The sequence below is a fragment of the Diadema antillarum genome, unplaced genomic scaffold (genome assembly GCF_040938485.1).
Source record: "Diadema antillarum isolate AM-2024a unplaced genomic scaffold, OU_Dant_1.0 seq00001128_RagTag, whole genome shotgun sequence".
NCBI lineage: Eukaryota > Metazoa > Echinodermata > Echinoidea > Diadematoida > Diadematidae > Diadema > Diadema antillarum.
The window spans coordinates 228,195-246,065 of record NW_027271941.1 but is presented as its reverse complement, the minus strand read 5'-3'; the positions used below and the strand labels follow the sequence as shown (position 1 = coordinate 246,065).

Here is a 17,871-nt window from a genome sequence, read left to right as displayed (position 1 = left end):
ACCCTCTTCAAAATAGGGCTCCATCTGATCATATACTGTATAAGTCATTATTTTCACGTACAGTTATTTTCGCAAATTATGAGGTCATGGACATCTTTGCATGATGCTATTTTCGCGAATTGACATGAAGCTGTCGTAAGTGCACTATCACACTCGCGCATGGACGACATTTTCGGGTATTGTTAAATTCGCAGTCTAACAGTTATTCTCTAAATTCTCGAGAATTAAACCTCGCGAAAATAACGGCTTACACAGTACATATAAAAAATCTCCTCTTTGGGAGATGAAGCTGAATTAGCAGACAGGCTCAGTGAATTTCATGAGTTTTCCTTCATGCATAGAGCTCTCGCAGAGATCAGCAATCCAGGATGTGCATAGCGTGTCTTCCATAGTGACTTCAATCTCCTTTGTTTTGCCTGTAATACAAGTGGGAAAAGGGTAATATTAATAAAGATGAGTACTTGATTTAAAAAAAAAAAAAATGTGTTACTACTCATTTGCATCATCAGGCTCCAGTGAGGCATGGCCTTCCTGGACATGGTGCAATCGTCTAAGAAGTGCTGTCGGCTGCTGCAAATCTAACCTAGCAAAGTGGGGGTATAGTGAGAATGATGACACAACCTGCCTGTGTGGAGAATATCAGGAGCAGACTATGCATCATCTCCTTGCCTGTCCACGTTTACCAGAGCCTTGCGCACAAGAAGATCTGACAGCTTTGTAATGCCCTGTGCCAGGCAGTGCATCCAACATTGGATTGGAAGATTATAACAGTCCATTCTGCGTAGTGACTCTACAAGAAGAAGAAGACAACCCATTTGCATCTTACTGCATCTCACCCCCCAACTGCATTTCAAGAATATCTGAAAGCACTCTAGCAGTTCAACCCAGCTGTGTACAATTATACCTGTATTTGATTCTATTATGGGTGGAAAATGACAATCACTAGCTTAAGCTCATGAAACCATTGAGTTTAATTATGACATTTCATCCCTTTCATTGCATCCACACAACCCTTCTTTTGACTACCCTTCCAACAAAGTCCTATTGCCATCAGAAACTCATAGCTGAAGTACAGAGGTCTTTGACTTAGTTCTTCAACCTACCAGCCCTATTATTTCATCAACACCATTGTCTCTCTCTTTTCACCCTTCCAACCAAACTACATAAAAGCCACTTGCAAAATATCAAATATGACTTATGAATCAAACATGAATCAGCATGCTCAAAAGCAATGAAGAATGAAAATTATATTTGGGTACTAAAATCTACTGATGACACCAACACTTATGCTATTTACCACCACTATCAACACTATTAAAAAAAAATTATTTATCCACTAACTTGAGTCCCTTTTGTTAGATAATTTTCTTGTTTTTGTTTCCCAATTACTATACACTTTTACTTTTTGTTTCATCATTTATTTTTCTTTTATTTCCATATATTGTTCTTCATTTGTTTTTATCTAGAATGGTTTATCATTGTCCAAAAGGATGTTATCTGAGTATAAAAAAGAAAAACCATTCTCTAAGCAATACTTCTTCCAAAACCAATATACAGCGTACTGTAAATACAAAAATCATTGCAAACTGCCATTTTTGTTGTGCTGGTCATAAGTATGTGCTAAATCTCCGCAACCATATGCCTGATTTTCGCAAATGGGGTCATTCGTCAAAAATCTAACCACTGTAGACACGCGAGAAGTAATTTGGGTCTAGGGCACTTACCCCCTGGGCAATTACTCCGGTCCCTTCGCCTGACCCTAACCCTAATCCTAATCCCAACCCTGAACCTAATCCTAACCCTAACCCAAACTATAACACTAAACCTAACATTAGACCTAATCTGTGTCTAACCTTATTACTAACCAGCATTTAACTGGGGGGTAATTGCCCTCATGGGATTAATTTAGGGTTCCATACCTTCAACCAGGTCGAGGAAGTGTTCCATCTCCAGTACGTAGGACCTGCTGTAGCGTTCTGGGAAGGACGGTTGGATCGCATCCATGTTCTCGCCTTTCTCGTTGTGCAAGGCAACCGGCGAGTCCACCTGGTTGACCGTCTGCAGCATGCCCTTTGACCCTAGCACCTGTTCAGGGGGGACACAGAGTAGAGAGAGAATGTAACACATCTCAATTCTGTCTGAGATGGCAGCCCTCTATTCAGCCCTTCCACATTCTCCATACAAAGTCCTGTTTTACAATCAGGGTGGCTCACTGCACAACATTTTAACCCACTGAGGACGAGTCCCGAGTATACTCGCGCAGGTGTCTACGGGAAATGCATGTTGTAGCAAAATCGGCCTGTCCTCAATGGGTTAACATTGTGCATGAACATTTCATTTGCATCCCATACAAAAAACAGCGGTGTGGGATGCCTGAATCATAGAGAAAAAAAGACATTAAAAAAAAACCTAACCAAAATAACCATTACACATTTATACTAATCAAAACATAAACACTTCATCTCTACTGGATGCATCCAGTAATGAAAATCAAAGATGACAGCTGCCTTGTGGGACATTAACTTTTCTTTGTGCTAGGCCTGAATGAGGCCTAAAGAATAATCAAAGAGTATGGCTTGCCAATGGGAAGAGAAGATAAACTTTGAAATAAATTGAACTCCTCTTACAACGAAGTCCTCAGGACTGGCAATTTTCTTTTGTTATATTGAAATTTCGCTATAATCGAACAAATAAACAGCAAAAAACAAAGAGCGGATAATGTTGCATCCTGAATTTTTACTTTGTTTTAACCGGAATCTTATTATACCGTGTACATTATAAATGGGAGTGCATTGTACATTGCCAGCTTGACTTCAGCCAAGTACACATGTATCCCCAAATACAATAAAATATTTCATCTATTTATGTGCACTGGAATCTCATCATAACGAGTTTGGATCTGGTGAGATACCTTGTTATACTGAGGTAATTCAGCAGGTCTCATTCCTTCATTATTCTTTTGTTTTCATCGCTGATATAACAAGGAAATTTCAATCATCCCAAGCAGCTTGTTGCAAGGTTCCCTGTAATAAATCCCAACCCTCCCCTTACACAGGAAGGAACTATGGACAAAACTTTGGCAAGTACAGGTGTTGTAATTTTTTTCCCCTGATTTCTTTTTTCTGATTTCTTTTTTCCCATTTTTTTTTTCTTAAAGAATCCAAAATGTGGTGGTGGTGGGGCTTATCAATTTCATATTTGTATAGGTATTTCTCAAAATGCAGGGGGGGGGGGAGCAACTGTTGAAGAAGCATTAAGTTGGAGAGATATAAGTGAAAGCTTTATACAAAATTGTCAAAGAGAAATATAAAAATTCACATGGACACGTAAAAATTAAATAAATTAATGGCTTGGTGGTGAAAAAAGAAAATACAAGCTATTGTTTTCCCCTGGTAAACAAATTGAAATGTTTTTGACAAACACGTCTAGACATACTGTTAAAAGTACTAGTATTTGACTTGTACTCTTCAATAGGGTATATCGTCGGGTGCCCGTGCATTGGCCGCTACCGCAATACAATTTGTATTGCGTTAGCGGCCAATGCACGGGCACCCGACGATATGAACTATTGGCTTTTCGGCTTGCACACTTAAATTGTGTAGATTTTGAGGACCATGGATGAGCTGGCATTTCTGACAGTAGGCCTACACACTCAGCCCTGGTGTACTGTTATCAAATGATGTGTTTGCCTCAGGTTTGATTAAACCTAAATCCTAAATGCACACCAAGCTGTCTCGTCTGGGGTTTGGCTATGTCAAGAGATTGGAATGAAGCCAAACTGTTTCCATGCATCCCAGTCAATGGATGCATTACAGTGGTATGTACAGTGGACTCCCATTAAAACGAAGACCTCCGGAATGGCAATAACTAAAAAAATAAACGATAAAATAATATAGGGCTCATATTGTTGTGGGCCTGAATTTTTACTTCGTTGTAACCAGAATTTTGTTACAACAAGAGTGCACTGTATTCACTGCTGACTGTATATGCAGACACTTCAATCTACCGGATACATACACAGTAATAAATGTGTGTTTACAACAGACATTGCATACTGGTCAAAGTGATGGTGGACATATTAAAGAGAAATAAACAGCTTTGAGGTCAGATGGAGTATTAAAGAGTCTCGATGTTTACAAAACATACACCACACCTACAGGGTTCAAATTAAGCAAACATACTATGCATCAACATTGCCCTAAAGCTTTCATAATAACTACTGTTACTCTAGATTACCAAAGCACAAGATAACTGAGAGAACTGTAGATTACCATATAGCAATGTTTGCCGTTTCACCCATAAATTGAAAAAAAAAAAGGTCTCCCCTGCAGTTAATGTTATTAGCGCCTTTGAGTACTCTCTTTTAAAAAGGCATGGCACATTATACATACGTCAAAGGAGCATGAAGTCAAACACTCCTAAAGTGTAGGCCCTACCCTGCTACAAGAGGACCACTTCCCGGTGATCTGTACTCCAAAGGTACCATACCGTACTGTAGGAAATAATTTTCCCACTCAATTCGATTAGTTATTTCAGCTCATGAATAATTACAAATGGCATCCTGTACACTTTTGTATTTATGGAAGAAAACTGCTACACATAAGATATTTTGTGCAGCAGTAGAGCAAAACTACATGTAGCAAATTGAGATACAACACCCAGAAAATTATTCCCTGTACCATCCCTCGCCATAAAGTGAGTGAGAGTGCTCAAGCCCAGACTAGTCTAAAAGCCTACCATACCAGAAGTTGTTGACATGAGAAAAGTGTAACATACCATGTCAAAATACAAAGGTGTGATTCTCTTTGTATGTAACATTTGTATTGCAGTACTGTGTATAAAACAAAGCGTGTAATGTGAATGACCTCATTACTTCAAAACTTGTGACCCCTCTGACTCGAGTCCAAAAATAATTTGCGACTCCATAAAATGTTTGAACGCTCCTAATCTGGCTACGAATGATATGGTTCAGTTCACTCTTGAGGACATGAACACCAGCCATGACATGTGATGGCATTATCAGTGTGTTTTCCTGCTTGCGTTGGAGGTTCACAAGTTCAGTAATTACTGTGCTTATACAACTACCTTTCCATTGAAGTTCTATGCTGTTCCACTTTCACAAGAGACCCATACTTTCCACAAGAATTCAAGCATGTAGTGTAGCCCCTTTTCTGTTGTTTTTGTGTTTAGAGGCACAGATGTTTGATTTTCTCCGACCTCCCCCCCCCCAAAAAAAAAGAAGTGCCTTGGATATATGCAGCTAAAACATTTACTACATGTCACAAAGTGAACTAGAGAAGCACTCTGAGAGCGCAGACCTCCGCCAAGCATGCAGCTCATTTCCACCCGCACTGATCTTGTTCTTCCACAGAGATCAGTGATTTCCACCCATACGTACTTATAGCATTGTGTGCTGAAAGCCACCCGATTTCCCAAAATAGAAGCCTTTGTTACGTCATAAACCCTCAGCTGCACAGTGCGCCTCGCCCTAGCAGAAACTAGAGCATGCGCCTTAGTGCGCGCATGCAAACCTCAAATACGCGCAGCCTGAACTCCCAAGTTCATTGACCCTACCTGCCAAAATATCAAAAATCCTTCATAATTTCCAAAAAAGTTATCGGATCACTACCAAAAGTTAATCGTTTGTTACTTGTGTCATTCTCAACCCTTCCTGTCAGTTTCATCCCAATCCGTTAACTACTTTTTGAGTTATTTTGCACACGGACAAACGAACGAACTAACTAACGAACTAACAAACAAACCAACAGTAACGAAAACATAACCTCCTCCCTTGGCGGAGGTAATAAAAATATATATTTGTGACATCACATCAAATCAATGGGTGCATTTGAGTGCTCTTAAGCGAACCACAGCAAACTGAACTGAAGTATACCGTACTGAACTGTGCCAGATTTGGAGCGTTTGAGCGCTTTGTGGAGAAAACGTACCTCGCGAGTTATTTTTAGAGGGGGTCACGCATTTCGTAGCAGGAGGGTCATTCACCTGGTGCACTCAAACTCCTTACAGATGTCCCGAACAAAGAGAATGAACTCTTTGCATTATGACATACATGCATATTATGTGCTTTCTTCACATGCAAACTTTTGGAACGCTTGGTACCCTTTTGGAGCAGGTTCTCTTTTGGCTCAGTTCAGTATGGTAGGGTACAATTAAGGAGCGTTTGAGCGTTCCTCTGGCATGGGTACGGTGCGGTACAACTAACTTTAGGAGAGCGCTCAAACGCACCCAACTACAATGATACGAGGATGGAAACAAGAGTCTGAAGACCAAGGTCCATATGATTCAACCTCTTCCATGTCTTGTTTATTCATCAAAATGCCCAACAGCATGATCTTCGCTGACTGGTAGAGATGGTTCCTGAGTCTTTTCTCATCGATAAATTCTTGATTCTGATTTTTTTTACACAGATTCAATGATTACCTGCAGCCTCATAGTTCCAAACTGCCCAACATTAAACCACCACACAGCACTATTAAAACTGCCCTCTTTATGGTGCGACAATGTACCTGTGCAGTATACACTCATACATGTGTACATGTACTGAAAACGCTCGACTTCCATAGCGCACAACGCGACCCTTGTCTATGGCACTGCCTGATGAGTGAACTGGCTAGCACAACCATGATTGGCTATGTACAATATATTCAGTATATCATAAAACAGATTTAGACTGCTTTTATTTGGGGAATTGTCAATATCATTGCTCCTTGGGATTTTAACTCCATGCTGTGACCCCCGCAGCAAGCTCCTAAGGTCGTAGCATGGAGTTGAGATCCCTATAAGGTGGGCCAATAATATCAACAATGCCCCCAAAAAGCGGTCCTTTATCTGTATACTGTAAATATTGAAGATGTCATCCTATTAATCCTTATTGCATCACTGCAGTTTTCACAGGGGACTGTTCCATTGCTAAACTATAGTAGGCTGTCTGCAGTTTTCACAGGGGACTGTTCCATTGCTTAACTACTATTGTATAGTAGGCTGTCTGCAGTTTTTACAGGGGACTGTTCCATTGCTACACTATAATAGCCTGTCTGCAGTTTTCACAGGGGACTGTTCCATTGGTACACTACCATATGTCAAAAAAAGATTACAACGGGACCCTCCGCAATGATAACTTTAAAAATAGTGAATCAATCCAAGTACAATTTCAGGGTTTGAAACTATAACTTATTACCCACACCCTACAGTAAACCCCATCCGATTTGCTCCAGTGGTCAAAGAGAAATGAGGAGTTTTGTAGAGTATGTCGGGAATCCCTTCCCTCCAAATTCTGTCTACTGTATTCACACATTATGCAGCTCCAAGAGCATCCAAGTGCCTAACTTGGAAGATGACATGCATTACAATGATAGACATCTCTGTGACCACTCAACCAAATTGAATGGGGTTTTCTGCATAATACAGCTAAGATGTTGTATTTTCAGACTCTGAAGTAGCATTAAGATGGTTTCGTTAAATCACATCGGAAGTTATCGGTGCGAAAATCCGATTGTAATTTTTTTTTGAGGGGGGGGGGGGCCATACTGTACAGTAGGCTGTCTGCATCTAAACACTGAGACCTTCATCTGTTAGGATTTATCGCTTTGGGTTAGTTTAATCTCTTGGTTAGGGGTAGAATTACTTGAATGCCACTAAGAATAGTTTAACTCTTAACGTGCCATGGTCGCCGAACGGCGACCTTAGTCCTGACGTGCCATGGTCGCCGATCGGCGACTAAGAAGAGCGAGAAAAACATTGATCATTTAAGTTCTTCTGGTACCGTAATGTGTTACACCAAGAAACTGCCAATGATATGTAGTGGTAGCTGATTAGCATAGCCATCGTTTCCACTAAAAATGTGAGCATGCTTACATTAGAAAATTTTGAGTAATTACACGATTTTTCAGCTAGATGTATTTTTTTCGTGTCGGGAAAATCCGCAGCGAGCGCACCCTCTGCGAGATGTGTATGGATCAAAAGTCTCATTGGTAAACCACACGTGTGTATGCTATTGATTCTGCGTGTATTGTCTATGCGGTTCCAGTCGCATTGTTCCGCTTGGATGCTGTCCTGCGGGAAGCTCTTTTGATTTTGTCCCTCAAAGAGGGTCGTCGGTCAAGTCTCTCATCCTTTTGTTTTGGTGAACGTCACTAATCGTCCCCACGCTAGCATAGGAATTGCGCGCGGACAAAGACCTGCTAATTTCAATAGAGTACCGGCGCCCGTGGTCCGCTTAGACAAAAGAAGGATTAGTAGGCTCTTCCTTCTCAAGTGGACAAAAGACACTCTTCCAGGGCCCGGGACAATCACTTTAGTTTCAAATACAGGATCTGGGACTAAAGGACTCAAATTTGGGAATGAATTACTGAGGCAGAAAGAGAAATTGCTGAGACAAAATAAACAGCTAGTATCTTTGGAACCATACAATTCTAGAACGCAATTTTGTTATCATTTGAAAGAGGAGATGTTGCTCTAAAACTTTCTCACAGAGTCAAGGGAGCGTTCTATTGAAGAAAAAACATGACTGACTCTTTTTTTTTCCATACTACACAGAAATTGCTAATAATTTTTCTGATGTATCAATTATTTCTGCAATATTTCAGGTTCAGATAGATATTATGCCAAAATGACTACATGACATGAAAGAACAAACATTTCTTGATATATGTTGTGTAGAACTCAATTCAAAACAGTCAATAGTTTCAGAGATATGGCGGTTTTAAATTTCATTGTCAGTGCAGCATCGAAACGTTCTGGCGTTAGGTAAAAACCTCTGGCACGTTAGGGGTTTTGGGCCTGGCACATTAAGAGTTAATAAGTGGTAGTTATACCGTACCTCCACATTACTGTAAAACATAACATATTCGTGGCATGAAAATTTCGCGAATCAGAGCTGATGGCCTTCTTCCGTGGCGTGAAATTTTCGCAAATTGTCATTGGCATTGAATGCACAGTGCAGACAAAAACTTTCACATGCATCTTAATTTCGCGAATCTTGGCGCTCGTGAAATTCGCGAAATTAAAATGCATGCGAACATTCCTCATTTTACAGTAGGCACATGAAGGGTACATAGGAGATGGTTAGACCAAACTTTGTTCAAAGTTCATACTGCCAGCATGCATCAGTGTCAAGTTTGTACCAATTGATAGAATTCTGTGATATAAAAGAAATATTTGATTTATGAATGTGTGATTTTTAGATTTTTCTGCTAATTGTCATGTTGTGAAAATTTCCCACTGCACAATTTTAAGGTGATTTTTCAATATTCAGAATTCTGATGTATACTACATTGACAATGAGATACTTGAAAGAGTCAATCATGAAGAAAAAGAGTCAAGTTGGGAGTATCCTTGTCTGAAAACAAAACAAAACAAAACACTAAATGCTGAACATTCACACATTAGCACGTTTCAAATGGATGGAGTGTGCAGCAATGCAGTGACCATCTCTCAAAACAAACAAACAAACAAACAAATGACACAAACGGTGAGGTCTTTGCAGATGCAGATGTACCCGACCGCACACCTGCTGGGGAGACAACCAGCGAATGACACTACCTATGTTTGGGGGACTTTGGAATTGTTTCTGTTTTTTTATTTGTTTGTGTGTTTGTTTGTTTTTTTTGGGGGGGTGGGTGGGTGTGGGAGGTTGCTGTTGTTGGTTTTGTTTTTGTTTTGTTTTTCCTTAAGAGAGAAACACTCCTTACCTTCTTCTCTCAGGAATGCATGAATGTTGGGCTCAACTTCCACGCTTTAAAGTGAGGAATAGCGTGCCTAAATGACCTATGTACAGTGGATAGAATTGTTGAGCAGAATGATGTGTCAGTGGTAAATATAGGTTTACCTGGCTCTAATCATTTGGCATTTTAAATGAAAAGAAGAAGAAGAAAAAAACAATATGCCCAAAACATTAAACATACAGTGTACGTGTGATAAAGAGTAGCAAAGTAAACAGGAATGGTCAAGACAATGTAGACAAGAATAAAACAGATATAAATTGGAGAAAGATTTCTTTATTTTATCGATAAATTTATTTCCCTGACCTTGGAACAAAATCTCCTCCTCTTTCTTTTTTTTTTTCTTTTTTAGTCATTTGGGGAAATTTGAATCTTATAATGGTAATTCCAGATTAATGTCAAATAAACATCACTCATGAAATGTTATTAACATGAGTTAATGCACTGAATAGAATCGAGAAAGTTTTATAAGAATAGAATGATTATTATGAAATACAAAATTGTGTATATTTTGCATGATTGGACAGTGTAAGGGTCAGAACAAGTCTATGCTGAAGGTGGTAATCATGAAATGTTAATGCAATTATGTTAATATTGTTAATCAGAGCACAGCTATTTATCTGAGGGGACTTGTTAGCAAATGACATCATACCATATCAATTTACATACCATGATATGATTGTGACCAACATTACTGTCTAAGGAAAATATTTTTAAATGCTGAAACTGTTAAAAAAAAAAAAAAGTGCCGTGAATACATCTGGTTTTACAGTATCACAAAAATTTGTTTGCAAATCTGGACACCGTCTCACCTCCAGTCTCTGGTCATAGCCGTACACCGCTTCCCTGTTGATGTCGATGGTTGCCATGATACCGCTCGGGAATTTCAGCGTGATGTTGGCCTGGTCCACATCGTCCATCTCCCGGATGCAGTCGTGGAAGGCGTGGCCCTGCGCGAAGACGGTGTCGGGGCGCTCCCCTACAATCCAACAGATGAGGTCGATGTCGTGCACGGCGCAGTCGTGGAAGAAACCGCCTACGGTCGTATCAAAGTGAGCGCACGAAAGCATGAAGACGGTCATATCAAAGAAAACAAGAGAACAGACAGAGGTCTGTGGAGCACCCCATTACATCAATCTTCTTCACACCCACCACAAACCTGGGGGGCGTTTCATCAACGAGTTCGTCGGAGGTTTTCACCGACAAATTTGCTATCAGCCAATCAGACGCAAGGATTTCAGTAGCTTTAAACAGTTGTCAGTGTAAATCACTGACAAAAAGTTTCATGAAACGGTCCCCTGATTGCTATCGGCAGGATCACAGCCATATTTTACTACAGATTTGACAGTCAGTTTTGGCTAGGAAATGGAAAAAAAAATATCCAACTTCATTTTTGTCATGTAACTTTCCCATAGTATAGTAGTATGGCTTTGCTTTGCGAACGAAGATTTAAGATCCTTAACTTTCCCATATCCTGTAGAGTATTCCTCGTTTGGTTTTTGCGCATGAAATATTGATAGATGAAAATTATTGAAGAATAACTAGAAAATTATATAATAAGTAGAAATCATTAAAAAAGAAGTAGAAATGCTGCATGGTATGTCTCTGTTTTCTTACATTTTTCTTGTCAATAGGTCTATACTACATCTTTACAATGTGACACAGAAGTGTCACATGATTGGCAAGAAATTGAAATGACATGTTTGCAAGATTGATAGGATAGGAAAAGCTAGTAGACACTGCTCCATCTACTCACACATACATTATGTGCCAAGTTTCATTTGGAAACTCAAAGGATTCTTATTAATACACCATCCACCAAATTGAACTTCATGGCAGGGGCGTAAAGTACTTCGATGAGCACGAATCAGACAGATTACTATAAAACCACAAATATTTGCTACATGAAAATTTTGCTAATTGGAGCAGACAGCCTTTATCGTGGCATTAATTTTTTACGAATTGCCACTTACATTCAATGTATACAGTGCTGACAAAAACTTTTGCATGCATTTCACAAATCTTGGTTCTCGCTAGATTGACTTGCATGGGAACACTTCTGGTTTTACAGTAATACCTACTTTTGTACACAAAATGGAAAAACGCAATCTTGTTCAACACTGCCAGAAGGCGCAATGAGGCTGTAAAAAAAGGATGCAAACCTGAAATTTTGAGGTATTGGACGGAAAAAAGGGTGCAAACCTGAAATTTTGAGGTATTGGGCGGGTGGGAAGGGGGCGTCTCTGGAGGTGGTCTTGATGCACTGCACCTGCCCCAGTTCACCCTTCAGGACTCGGCTCCTCAGCTTCCGGATGGCCGGGTCAAATCGCCTGTGGTCGCAGCGGAAGGAGACAGACGGGCAGTTTAAATAGACATATGGATGGACGGAGAGTAAATGATTTTACTGGGAGACAATCGATACGGGATAGACAGGGAGGATGGGGCTTGGGGGGGGGGGGGAGAGTGTTGCCATGACATCGAGGGATGGGGCAGAAGACAAAAAGAGAATGAGAGAGATATAGTGATATATAGAGAGATATAGAGAGAGCATGTCATCGCTGGGCTGACAAGACCTTGTATCTTAAATTTTAGTGAAAATGACTTTGTCGGATGAATGATCAGATAATCAGTTTAGTGATGTCCTTTCCAAATCCAAGCTGTCTTACCCTAAAAATGAAGCCGCTATGGCATGCCAAAGGAAAGGCTATCCCATTTGATATAGTGCTTTGGCTGCCATGTTTTTTGCTCCCCTGAACATTTGACACTTTGTAGATACAAGGTCACGATACAAGGTATTGTAACCCCACTAACAATATATGGGTGTTCAAAAGGGTAGCAATAGAAAAGACTCATATTATCAGGTCAGTGATTAACTCAGATCTTAAAAGGAATAATTCAATCATGGCACAGGGTAAAGTGGCACGCGTGAAACGATGTAAGGAAATATTGCTATTATGTAATCTTCCTGTGTACGCATTGACAGATATACAAAAAGGGAAAGAGCAAGGATACACCTTCCTGGGAAGAGGTAAATACATTGTAGATCTGGGGCAGCACAAACTGTGTTTGTGAGGTAGAGATGTAAGTTAACACTTGGACTTGCTCTACACTACTCTGTGTGTATGTGTGCGCACACCTCAGTGTATTATAGTGTGTGTGCCTCTCTCTTTCTCTCTCTCTTCTGTGTGTTACATTATTCTTTGTTGGTTCTTTGACAAAAGGGTTTAAAGAATGCACTCAGCCCAGCCCACTTTCCACTCTCGTTTTCGTAGGGATTAGCCCAACACATCTTCAAGTCTGTGTGTGTGTGTGTACGATTGTAGGAATGTGCGTCTGAAAATGTGTGAATGCCAGTGAGTTTGTGTGTGTTTTGTATGCATACATACACCTAAGAAGGATGTGGGTAGGGGATGGATCTCATTTTGTTTTTTTCAGTACGGCCCCTAACTTGTAGCCCCTGATATGAGCCAGACTTTAATACAGGTAGACCTACAAACCTCTGACCTCTGAAATATGAGGGAGGGGAAGAGCAACAACTTACTTTGTTACTGGAACTCTTGCAAAAGTCCTTCAATATAACTAGTGATTATAATGCACCACTGCATACATACTTATATGAGCCTGCATGAGCCCCCCCCCCCCCCCCCCCCAAAAAAAAAAAAATGGTGCTGGCACTGTTTGTTTGCTTGTTTGTTTGTTTGTTTGTTTGTTTGTTTGTTTGTTTGTTTGTTTGTTTTTTTGGGGGGGGTTTGGGGGGGTCTTTTATTGCAACTTACTGACAAATTGCGCATAATCACTGTGGGTTTTTTTTTTTTTTTTTTTTTTGGGGGGGGGAGGTTTACGCTGGGACAATTTGTCACTTATTTACAATCAAAGCAAACAGATATAAATTCTATTAAAGGTGCATGGTCCTCGTGTTTTAGTCAAATGCGTACGTGGGCGCACGGCGCAAGTTTCCTAATGAGACCTACGCTATCGACTCCTCTTTGGCGCTCACACTTTGGCCCACTTCCCCGAGTCCTAAGAAGTCCGATTTACTGTAGTCAGTGGTCGGATCACAGTTCGGCTCATGATTCGGCTGAGGGGGATGACAGCTTTAGCAAACTTCTTTTGTGATGTCATAATAACAAGCACATATGCACGCACCCTGGCATTACTACAGACTGCGCGATGCACAGAGAAGACAACGAAGGCAACGTTACTTAGGAACACCGACTCACTTTACTCTTGATGACAGCTCAACTTCAGTAATCTTCGTATCAATGCTAACGCTGATCGGCAGTATCATCAACAGCGCCCTCTACACTACCGGGACTATGCCCCTTTAAAAGAAACATTTATTACTTTTGTAAGTAACATTTCCTGAAACCTCCATTACCATCTTCATTACATTAATGAGAGGATTTGTAGGACTGGTCGTACACTGATTACAAATTACCTGTTGAGGGCGCAATACAAAGGTTTCCCGACTTCCTTGGCCTTGAGGTAGCATTGCTTGGTCTGAGTGAGTGAGGAAGAGATTGGCTTCTCACAGAAAACTGCCTTACCTACATGGGAACAAATTGTAATAGACATGTAAATCCACATGCTGGGCTGAGTGGGACAGCTCGTGGTTATGAGGCTATCAGAATATCAAATGATAATTTAACCCTTTGAGAATGGACTGCTTAAATGCTACCAAAAGCATTTCCCTTAGACACTTGCCCGAGTATACTCGGTGCTCGTCCTCAATGGGTTAGGAAAAAGAAGCAAGCCAATAAATACACAAAACACTGTAATAAAACTGCTAAAAATATCCATCAGCTCCACCCTTGTGACACTTGACAATTATGTGAAGTCATTATTCAAACTGCATTTTTCCGTTTAAATCTGAGTGAGCTTTATCTTGCCCCCTAATCATCATACAGAGCTCTGTAGTTGTTATTGTTGATGTCTACCCCCACCCCCCCCCCAAAGAAGAAGAAGAAAAAGAAAAAAGATGCACATATCCACACACAGAAGCAAACAGAGAACAACATGTGCAATCACTGCAACGCTTCAATGACAAGCATGTCTTACAACAAATTAATGAATCTCCACACTAGCTGTCGTGTAGTCATGTATACGTGTCTACTGCCAAGCAGACTGCACAACACCATTGATTGAGCACTGTAAAGTAGGGCTTCACCGGGGGCCCGTCTGCACCAGCCCCTTATTTGTTTTTGGTCCTTGATCTGATTGTTTTCTGTATAGTATGGTACATATAAAGGGGAGAGGAAGCATGACAACTCACCCGCCTTGAGTCCAGCAAGAATCAGACTCTCGTGGAGAAACGTTGGGACGCACACTACAATGGCTGCAGTCCTTGTGAGAAGATGATAAGACAGACAGAGACATGGGGGGCATTTCACGAAGGAACTTGTCGGATAAAATATCTGACAAGTCTCTTTTATCCGACAAGTTTTGAGAAATTCTTTAGTCTGATTGGCTGATTTCTCTGAACTTGTCGCATATAATTGACTTGTCGGACATTTTATCCGACAAGTTCCTTCATGAAATGCCCCCATGAATGCAGGCAAGGGGTGGGGCATATCTAGCTTTTTGGCTTAAAGTGGGGTGGGGTTGACAAAATGATGATGGGTCATGACAAGCAAAAAACAAAACAAAACAAGAAAAGTCTTCCAATTTTTGGCTGCCCTTTCTCTCCCCAAATCTGCTCACAAGCAAAAAAACAAAAACAAAACAAAAACAAAAACAAAAACAAAAATAAAAAACCACCTTAAACCATCCCCCCCCCCCCCCCCCCCCGATCTGAAACTGGAGTGAGAATTATAGAGGGAGATATAGAATTATAGTTTGTCAAAACTTCTATGATATACAGGTTTGTTTGCTTGTTTGTTTGTTCATTTCCATCTAAGAAGATGGCTGGATAGCCCATATCAAGCTATGTTATTAAAAGCTGGTCTTCCATGGGGTTAGTTGAATGTGAGGTGGGACCACTTCACCGGGTTAAACACCCTGCTCTTTGCGATGAATGAATGAAGCGGGATCTTTTACGTGCATAAGTTGTCACTCTCTCATACACGGGACCTCCATTTTATGTAGGCCCCTATGTCCAGCAAGGGTATGGGTATGATACATCAAATAATTACACTTTACAAGTAAGCAAAATCAGTATTACTCAAGCACTATGTCATACATAATATGGGACAAGAAATGGTTTTGATATTTAATCACCAATCACAGGTCATAGAGACCCACAAACCCACTGAATTTGGAACTATATCAAACCTAATACCCCTTTCATGCTTTTATAGCAAATTTTGTACCGCTGTATCCCGCAGTAGTATGCAGTATGAACAAATCAAGTGCCAAAATGCGTCTCGCCCATTCGCGTTCAAGAAATTAATATTTTCTAACTCCAAGAAGTTCATTGACCCCACCTATGACCTCTGACCTTGTGGTGACCTTCAACTTCCCAAGGGACATTTACCAGCCAAGTTTGGTCACAAACAGACATAGGGATCAACAGTTATGAGCCATAATTGAAACACGCCGTAAAATCTTAACCATTGAGCCCTAAAAGTTTGTTGACCCCTGCCAGTGACCTTTGACATTATGGTGACCTTCTACCATCCAAGTTTGGTCACAAATAGACATATACACTGTATACATCAAAAGTTAAGAGCCATAATCGAAATGCACCGTAAAATCTTAACATTGGGCCCTAAAATTCATTGACTCTGCCTGTGACCTTTGACCAGGAGGTGTACTTCATGTTTAGTAAAATGTGTAACTTTGTATAACCACTCTTCCCTCCAAGCTTGATTGAAATTGAAGTTCTCTTAGAGAGTTATTCAAGTTTTTGTAGCATTACAGACGGACGACGGACGGACAGACACCACAGGCGATCCCATAGTCTCCCTGCACCACCGGTGGGCTCGACAAAAACCACTCAGCTATGTGGGCAAACTCCCCAGTAAATTCCCGGGTGATTTTGCAGCAATTTTATCACTGTATCGTTCCAGGCAAACTCCAGAGTGTTAGGTCCCAGCCCCGCGGGGGCCAGATCTGCCCAAAACAAACTTGAAAGTACACTCCCTCCAACAGTGCATAGATGCATGTAATAATCAATGCATTTCTGATTTGGGAGGAAAAGTTTTATGAAAAATTCTCCACACCTTTGGAGCTCTGGATTCCCTAGGGACCTCGAGGCCATTGCCTTTTGAAGAAGAGGAAAATGTAAAAAAGTGGCTCTCACTCTGGTCCCCCAACCCTCCCCCCCCCCCACCCCACCCTGCGAATTAGGTCACAACAGGAGAGCATCCCCTCATCTGACATGAACAAATTTGACAGTGCATTCACAAATGTACTTTATATACTTATAACAGAGATGCTCATTACAACCCATTTTTTCCACTGTTCTGACCTATTTGTCAGACCAGTACCAGGTACCCACTTTTTCTATTTTTTTTTTTTTACTTATCCATTCTTGGAAAAGTAACTGGTCTGATGGTGAATTTCACTGGTCTAGACCGCCGGATCAGTGCAAGCGTGCAGCATTGCTCATAAATACCTAGCAGTTTATCTAGCATCATTTTTGGTGTTGTAAAAATTAAAACAGTCTTCAGTTTGAGGGTTCTCGGACTGATTGGATGAAAACACATCGGATTTGACACCACATCACTCCAATCAAACTCACTTCTCATCATTCCAAACCGCCTCGACCCCACTGCTGGTCGCGACGCGGGTGTCAGAGAGATACAGCTCCTCGATGTAGCCATTCGCGAGGTCCACGTTCTCCTCCACAATCCACCTGAGCTCCACCCTGGGATTTCTTACCAGATTCCTGGCGTGAATGAGGCCCGCTCGGCCGATGCCAAAGAGAGCGACGCCAACTTTCTGCCGGCTGCCGTTAGTCGCTGTATTGTGGTTCACACTTTCCATCACTGTAGAATGCTATGTAGAGCATATTTTAAAACAAATGAACAAAAAAAGTACACACATAACTTCATAAAATCAATGTAAAACTGTCTTCCAAATTAGGTAATCAAAAAATGGTATGCAGAAAAGGAGAACCAGTGGATCTGGGGTCATCCTATGAGACCAGCACCCAAAAGTCACACAGCCCAAGAGGCGAACACTAGGACCC

At 40.9% G+C, this 17,871-nt stretch overlaps 1 protein-coding gene across 1 annotated transcript; it reads right to left on the bottom strand.

Moving 5' to 3' along the window:
- Positions 1-31: 31 nt before the first annotated feature.
- On the bottom strand, positions 32-17,666 carry LOC139744002 (myo-inositol 2-dehydrogenase-like). The gene is made up of 7 exons (XM_071654469.1): positions 17,422-17,666; positions 15,013-15,083; positions 14,179-14,287; positions 11,943-12,070; positions 10,553-10,776; positions 1,920-2,085; positions 32-416 (listed from the first exon to the last, which is right to left on the bottom strand). Exons 1-7 carry the CDS (start codon positions 17,664-17,666, stop codon positions 295-297), a joined length of 1,065 nt encoding a protein of 354 aa, XP_071510570.1. The 3' UTR covers positions 32-294.
- Positions 17,667-17,871: the final 205 nt, after the last annotated feature.

Bases quoted from the DNA above. Each gene is read 5' to 3' on its own strand.
- LOC139744002 (XM_071654469.1), bottom strand. From the start codon at position 17,666: ATGGAAAGTGTGAACCACAATACAGCGACTAACGGCAGCCGGCAGAAA. The intron at 14,288-15,012 runs GTGAGTTGTCAT...GTTCCCATGTAG, and splicing joins TCTTGCTGGACTCAAGGCGG to GTAAGGCAGTTTTCTGTGAG. The intron at 10,777-11,942 runs GTTTGCACCCTT...ATACGACCGTAG, and splicing joins CCAATACCTCAAAATTTCAG to GCGGTTTCTTCCACGACTGC.